This window comes from Pipra filicauda, unplaced genomic scaffold (assembly GCF_003945595.2).
Source record: "Pipra filicauda isolate LSUMZ 115617 unplaced genomic scaffold, ASM394559v2 scaffold392_size659746_pilon, whole genome shotgun sequence".
In the NCBI taxonomy this organism is placed as follows: domain Eukaryota; kingdom Metazoa; phylum Chordata; class Aves; order Passeriformes; family Pipridae; genus Pipra; species Pipra filicauda.
The window spans coordinates 651,501-659,009 of NW_024104523.1; the positions used below are offsets into that span (position 1 = coordinate 651,501).

At 43.3% G+C, this 7,509-nt stretch overlaps 1 protein-coding gene across 3 annotated transcripts in view; it reads left to right on the forward strand.

The window, feature by feature from the left end:
• LOC113984877 (protein PRRC2C) overlaps positions 1-6,658 on the forward strand; it is a 41,529-nt gene extending 34,871 nt beyond the window's left edge. For 2 of the 3 annotated variants that reach the window (XM_039385073.1, XM_039385074.1), the window contains exons 16-21: positions 239-2,602; positions 3,223-3,431; positions 4,046-4,200; positions 4,626-4,968; positions 5,429-5,514; positions 6,422-6,658. In XM_039385073.1, coding sequence (XP_039241007.1) covers positions 239-2,602; positions 3,223-3,431; positions 4,046-4,200; positions 4,626-4,968; positions 5,429-5,514; positions 6,422-6,643 — 3,379 coding nt within the window. In that variant the 3' untranslated portion in view covers positions 6,644-6,658. The remainder of the gene's footprint in view (positions 1-238; positions 2,603-3,222; positions 3,432-4,045; positions 4,201-4,625; positions 4,969-5,428; positions 5,515-6,421) is intronic. The other variant, XM_039385075.1, reaches the window with a different exon arrangement.
• The last annotated feature ends 851 nt before the right edge of the window (positions 6,659-7,509 follow it).

Consider the following 7,509-nt stretch of genomic DNA (forward strand, 5'->3'; position numbering starts at 1 on the left):
TGACCTTTCCTGCTTGATGGATGGTCAGGAAAGCTTTTCCTCTGTGTCTTAAAAGTATTCAAAAATTCTTTTTGCTCTGTTGCTGTCTGGGCAATACTTGGGGGCTTCATTTAAAAGTATTACCTGTTACTTCCTAGAACTGACACAAATCCTTAATAGAAAATTATTTGATTTGGGAGTATATGTATGAGTAAATTTTTTCCCCCCACACTAACATTCTTAATTGCTTTCTGCTTAGGTCTGAAGCACACTTGGAGCAAGAACGAGTTGCTGTCCCTGCCAGTGCTTATCCTGTAGAACACAACCAGTTGGACTCTCATCCAAAGACAGAATTTTTCAGAGAATCGGGAGAGGTAGAGGTACAGAAATTCCCAAGCAGGCCTTTGGAAGATGTACAACCTCTCCAAACTGACACACCTAACACAGCAGTTAATTTTGAAGGAGTGAATGAGAAAGTTACACGTAGCTCTCCAGAAGAATTGGTGCCTGTGGGAGAAAGTCACTCTTCACTAAAGAGAAGCATTTCCCATGGTTCAAGTCACTCTCTAAAATCAGAAGACCAGAGGAATGAAACAGCAGCAAATATCCCTAAATTAAACAACAGGCCTATCGAGGCAAAGGAGACAATTGAGAGACTTGAGATCAAACCGAAAAAAGAAATTTTGATCAATAATAGAACATCAGAAGGACCAAAACCTGAGAAAACTTTCAAACCTAAGTCTGAAACAAGATGGGGTCCTAGGCCAGGTTATGGCAGGAGAGATGAGGGCGGTGATAGACCAGTCAGAAGATCAGGTCCTATTAAAAAACCTGTGCTTAGAGATATGAAGGAAGAGCGTGAGCAGAGAGAAGAGCGTGAGCAGAGAAAGGAAAAAGAAGGAGAAAAGACAGCTAGTGAAAAAACAAGCAAACCTGAAAAAAGTGACAAAAAGGAAGCACCTCAAGTGCCACTGCCTCAGGCTGAGCCGGAGAGATCCACCTCCAGCAGTGCTCCTCTGGCTAAGAAGATAACCCAGGATGCCGCTCCGACCCTGGCGAGCCAGGAGGGCAGCCAGCCTGAGCCTGCAGCTAAGGCTGTGGTGCAGCCCCCCACACCCCCAGTCCAGCAGCAGCTCCCAGCTGCCCAGCCGACCACTCCCCAGCTTCCCCCGGCCATCCCTGCACCACCGCCCGCTCCGCTGGCGGCACAATCACAGCCCCACCCGCAGCCGCCCGCTCCTGCCGCGAAGGAGGAGAAGCAGCCTGAGAAGGTGGTCAGCAAGGAGGTTGTGGAGAAACCACGCTTAGAAACCAGGCCAGTAAAGAGAGAGCCTGGCTTACCACCTAGGACATACTGGAAGGAGGCCAGGGATAGAGACTGGTTCCCAGATCAGGGATACAGAGGCAGAGGTCGCGGCGAGTATTATTCCAGAGGCCGTAGCTACAGGGGTTCTTATGGAGGGCGTGGTCGGGGCAGCAGAGGCCATAATAGAGAGTACCCACACTACAGAGATCCTAAGCCTAGAACAGACCATGTGCCTTCAGGGCCTGTTAGGCAAAGAGAAGAGAGTGAAACTCGTAGTGAGAGCTCTGACTTTGAGGTAATCCCGAAGCGGCGGCGCCAGCACGGTTCAGAGACGGACTCTGACAGCGAAGTGCACGAGAGCGCAAGTGACACACTGCTGTCAGACAAAGACAGTGTCATCAAGGGCAAGCACCCGAAAAGAGAAGAAAGAGCTGATGGCAAGAAGCCTCCAAAGCCCCTGTCATTCAAACCCGAGAACAATATCAGGGTAGACAACAGATCTCTAGAGAAAACATACATAAGAGATGATGACAACAAACCCAAACCAGGATTTCTCCCTAAAGGAGAGCCTTCTAGACGAGGCAGAGGGGGAATGTACAGACGTGGTGGCCGGGATCCTGGTGGGCGTCCTCCACGTCCATCCACAATCAGGAGACCGGCCTACAGAGACAATCAGTGGAACCCAAGGCAAACAGAGATCATTAAACCAGAAGATGGGGAGCCTCCAAGACGGAATGAGCATTATGGTCCTATACCAATTGATAAAAGACCTCCAAAATTTGAGAGAAAGTTTGATCCAAATAGAGAGAGGCCACGAAGACAAAGGCCTGCTCGGCCTCCAAGGCAAGATAAACCACCACGCTTCAGGCGCCTAAAGGAGAGAGAGGCCGCATCCAAGATAAGTGAGGTGGTAACCAGCTCATCAACAAGTGCCACAGTTACTAGTGCAGTTAATGAGCCCTCCAACCCTGCTCTGGATGTGTCAGGAAGTAAGACACCAGACTTGTCCAACCAGAATTCTTCGGATCAGGCAAATGAAGAGTGGGAAACAGCCTCGGAAAGCAGCGACTTCAATGAGAGGCGGGAGAGGGATGAGAAGAAAACAGCAGATGCAGCAGCACAGGTGGCTGCAAAGGCAGGAGAAAACGCCGGAGCTCCAAAAAGGGAAATAGCCAAGAGAAGCTTCTCTAGTCAGCGGCCGGGGATAGACCGTCAAAACAGACGTGGCAACAATGGGCCAGCTAAACCAGGGAGGAATTTCTCAGGGCCCAGGAGTGAAAGGCGGAGTGGTCCTCCTCCCAGAAGTGGGAAAAGAGGGTGAGTACCACCTCCTGTGAGGAACCACATGTGGTCATAGCCTTCTGTTGACCTCTCGTGGTTTAGAAGCATAAGCAGTTAATTTAGATTTGTAGACTGATAGAAAAGAGGGTAAGACTGACACATGCACCCATGGCTCTGTACTTTCTATTTTTTCTGTTTGTATACGGACACTTGGAACCCGAAGCTAAGAGCAGAGTGTTCTTGTATGCACAATGCTAAAAATGCCTGATTAAAAAAATGGCAGTGCTCTTTCTGACTTGAGCTATGATTCTCAAGATTTGGATGAAAGCAGAAATGTTCGTGTGAGCAGTTTTGCAGTTAATACATAAATTGCTGCATTGCACTTTAGTTCAATCACCTAACACAGACAAGCATGTTGAGAAATGCTTGTCATTTAGATTAAACTTTATTTTCCTGTATGCTAAGTTTGATGGGAAGTTTGACAGGGCATTTGGTATTTCCCCAAAACAGCTTTCGCTGTTGAGCTTCTCATTGAGGAGCTGAAAGTAACAGCCTGGATCCTACTAAGAAGTTGCACAGTAGACTCTTACAGCCCTACAGAAGGATGATATGAATGTTCTCTGTGGCTTAATTTTTGAATTTCTTTTCTAATACAGGCCATTTGAAGAGCAGGCAGCACCTGTGCCTGGTGTTGACCCCGCCAATGGCAGCTCTGTACATCAGGAGGACGGAGGTGCTGCTGCTGCAGGACAAAAGAGCACCAAGGATGCAAGTGGCAAAAAGAGAGAAGAACCAAAGGCTGGTCCAAAGAAGCCTAAGGAAAAAGTGGATGCCTTGTCTCAATTTGATCTTAATAATTACGCAAGTATGTATTGCTAATATGCTGATAATTTTCGGTAGTTCTGCTAGTTTTGTTGCATATAGAGCTAGAAGTTTGAAATCTTACAAAAAGGGTGATATTTTTTTTTTAGAACACCAAAGTAATTGTACACTTGAGCATTGCTACCTTTGTCATGTCTAATTAATGTATGTGCCTCTGAAAGTTGGCAAATGTCATTGTATGTTATTATGTACAGATAAAAACAATTTTCTACAATCACCTAATCTTGACTTTGTCATTCATACTGTTCTCCACCACATTCCATAATTTAGTTAACCTTCATAAGTAAAGGCAGGGGGATGTCACTGATAAGCTTAGAGCTAAAATCCAGGAAGGTTTTTCATTATTCGCTATTATGTTTTAGTTCATATTTCCTGGAGAATCTAGTACTGGAACCTCTAGTTTTCAAGTTCTTAAATATTAACTCCTTGTCTTCAAGCTCAGCAGCAAAGGACTTGGCAAGCAGAAGTTTGCCATTGATCAGGGCTCCCATCTGTGTCTGTGGGGCAGTAGCTTCCACTCTAAAGCCAATTTTGGCTTGGTGCATTGCACCTGAAGCTGTTAAAACAGCAGCATCTATACCTTTCCTTTTCCTATAGGTGTTGTGATCATTGATGATCACCCTGAAGTGACAGTAGTTGAAGACTCCCAATCTAACTTGAATGATGATGGTTTCACAGAAGTGGTGTCTAAGAAGCAGCAAAAACGCTTGCAAGATGAAGAGCGCAGAAAGAAGGAAGAACAAACAGTGCAGGTACAAGACCAGCATTTATAGTGGGGAAAATGCTACTTGCAGTGCTGGGAATGTTGTTAAAGTGTGCAGAATCTTCCTTCCAAAGAAACTGTATTACAGTTACATTTAATATTAAAATTGTTCAGATTTAATAAAATTAATGTTCATTTAGCCATCTTGAGATTCTGTACTTTTTGATGGGGCACTGTCGGGCAAGTGGAATTGGCAAACTGAAAACACCATTTTTCATACTGTGATAAAGATTTATCCTGTTGCTTGTATATTTCCAAAAGGAAAATGGATGAGAAATTGTTGTTACTGTGATCAAATACTCCTTAAAAAATAAACTTCTTTAAGATTGGGTTAATCAGTTTGCTTTTTGCAATGAACAGTTGGTGTCTGTACAGACTGTCAGCTGTAAGAATAAAATGGGCTTCTGCTTGCAGGTTTGGACCAAAAAAGGATCAAGCGAAAAAGGCCGAGGTCAGAATTCCAAGCTCCCACCCAGATTTGCCAAAAAGCAGCAGCAACAGGCAGCAGCTGCAGCTGCACAGCAGGCACAAGCTCAGGCTCAAGCCCAGGCACAGCCCCCGTGTCCGGCACAGTCTCCGGCTCAGCCCCAAGCTCCTGTTCCGACACAAAGCCAGGCTGCAGGAGGCACAGCCAGCACGGAATACACCGTGTCAGGCAAAGTCCTGCAGAACACCCAGGCTCACAACGGTCTGGGAACTGAACTGTGGGACAGCAAAGTGCCTCCTACAGCAGTTCTGAATGACATCTCTAAAAAATGTAAGTGGTGTCTTCTGGATTTGGGGGGGGGAGGGCAAACATTGTAGTTAGAGAAAGATGATTGCCAGCGGTCTCTCTGGATGTCTTTTTACCTGCAGATGTATTTTGCACAGAGAATAGAGGGCAGCATTCTTTTCAGCTTAGTAACAGCTGAAAAGAGGTTTTTGCAGTATAATATTACTCAATATTTTATATTATCATGTTCTTCATTCACAAGTAATGAGCAAACTGTCACTCCCTTCAGGAGTCTGTTTTGTCAGGCTTGGTCATGCTTCCAGACATGATGATTGCCCCACTTGAAAGCAGCTATAAATTGGTAGCATATAGTTAACTGCTGAATAGGTTAATTAAAGCTTATTTAATCAAGACATCTATAATTTAATTCTCAGTCAATTGATACCTTTAGTTGCATGCATCTAGCAACACTGAGGGTTTTTTTAACTCTTTTCTTCATTGTCAGTGGGACCCATTAGCCCACCTCAGCCACCTTCAGTCAGTGCCTGGAACAAACCTCTGACATCTTTTGGTTCAGCTACATCTCCAGAGGTAAGGGAAGAAGAGTAACTGTGTGTGAAGCTTACCCAAGTTAGATCTCATTGGAATTGGGTACAAATTATCAATTTATCCAGGTGTGCCTAGTATGTGTAAAATTCCATGCAGTCAGGAGATAGCATAGAAACACAGGATACAGGCTAGTGCATGGAAAAAAGTGTTCTGTTGATAAAAATTCAGCCTTTCCCAGATTTTATTGATAACTGTTATTCAGTACATTTTTTTGAGGAAAAATATTGTGAGGTTTGCATGTGAACACTTGTGTAGAGTTCAGTAGTGTAGACAAACAGGATGTCTCCAGGGAACTAAATGGGTTTTTTGTGTTCCATAAATCGGAGATGCAAAAAGCAGTAGGTGCTTTATAACTGTATTATCTCTGCTTATCTCATGGAATTTGCATAGTCCTGAATTTTACATTTAAAGTGCTGTGGTTTTACTTTCTTGGTCTTAATTGTTTTAAACTGCAGGAATGTGAGACAGCTGTCTTAGGAGACCATTTTAACTGCGTAACAGATCTGGAAATATTTTTAAAGTCATTACTGTTCCTCTGGAATTGAAAATTAAGTGTTGAGCTTTCAGGAGAATGTTGTGAACCTGACTCTGGACATTTTGATACTGTATTTGTGCCTCTTGATCTTGATTGTGTTTACATATTTCTTCACTGCTTTTTTCTTGAGCTTGTATAAACAATACAGTACTTGAGGAGGAGGAAGTGTACATTCAGACATTGTTTATTCTTGCAAATCTGTTGCAGTCACAAATAATACTTTTGCTGGCAGAAGATAAAAGTACCCATTTAGTGGTTTTCAGCTGAGCATTCTTTGTGCTCTTTTCTGAACCGTAGTCATTGTATTGATACAGAAATTGTTCATAATGAATTAAATGTTTGCCTTTTAACTAGGGGACAAAGCCTGGACAAGAAGGTGGAGTTGATCTTGGTATAGAAACTATTCAGTTTGGAGCCCCAGCTTCCAGTGGCAGTGACAATGAAATTGGCCCTGTACTTTCTGAGAAGTCCACAGACAAGTTACCAGAACCAAAAGAGCAAAGACAGAAACAGCCTCGGGCTGGACCCATCAAAGCACAAAAGGTAAAAGGTCATAATTTCAGTACAAACTTCTAAACTTAGAGAAGTTCAGCCAAAAGAAGGTTACAAAGAACAGTCATTCAGTCAGGACTAGACCCTTAAAAGCTGCATTCCCTTTTTATATTTCCTAAAACTGAGTAATACTAATTAGGTAATCAAGCTTATCTCAGTTTAAGAAAATAATTGTTGCTTGCCTTCCGTAGGTTTAGGGCCACAATAGGTTTAGGGGCTCTGTTTGATCATCACCATCTTGTATTTCTATTCTTACCACTCATAAGGAGGAATACCTTCTCCTTTTGTCATTTAGATTACACTTGGGGATCTTTCACATTCATGAAACCTACATTTCTGTTATTTCCACCTCCAGTGCACAGTAATCTGTGCATCACTACCACTCAGCACCAGCTTTTACCTCCCAGAAAGAGACAGTTCCAGCAGATAAACGTGGCTGGTGACTTTTAGAATCGGCTATTTCAGTCCTCTTGATGTCTGAGATTTGGCAGCAGTCCTGGTGTAATTAAAGCCCTTTTGTCTTTCAAGAAGACTGGGTGTTTCTTTGTGTTGCTTGGTTGGTTTTTGGTGGTTGGTTGTTTTTTTTTTCCCTCCTCCCAGAAAAAAAGAGCTGAAATCTGCAAGTGTGGTCACAGACATAAAATGAATTTAACTTCTTCTCTATGAGACCCTGAGTGGGATGTTGCAGTTAATGGCTTTTATTGCAAACTGTAAAACCCATACAGCAGACAATCTGCAGTAGTTAAAACTGCTGGTGAATTGCAGTAACCCATATCTCAGATATACTGCAGCATACTTAAAACTGCCCACATAAAATCACTTACAGATGCTGAACTCCAAAGTTAAATAAGGAGTTGCATGGTGTAGAAAGTTCCTTTTTTCTGTTTGGT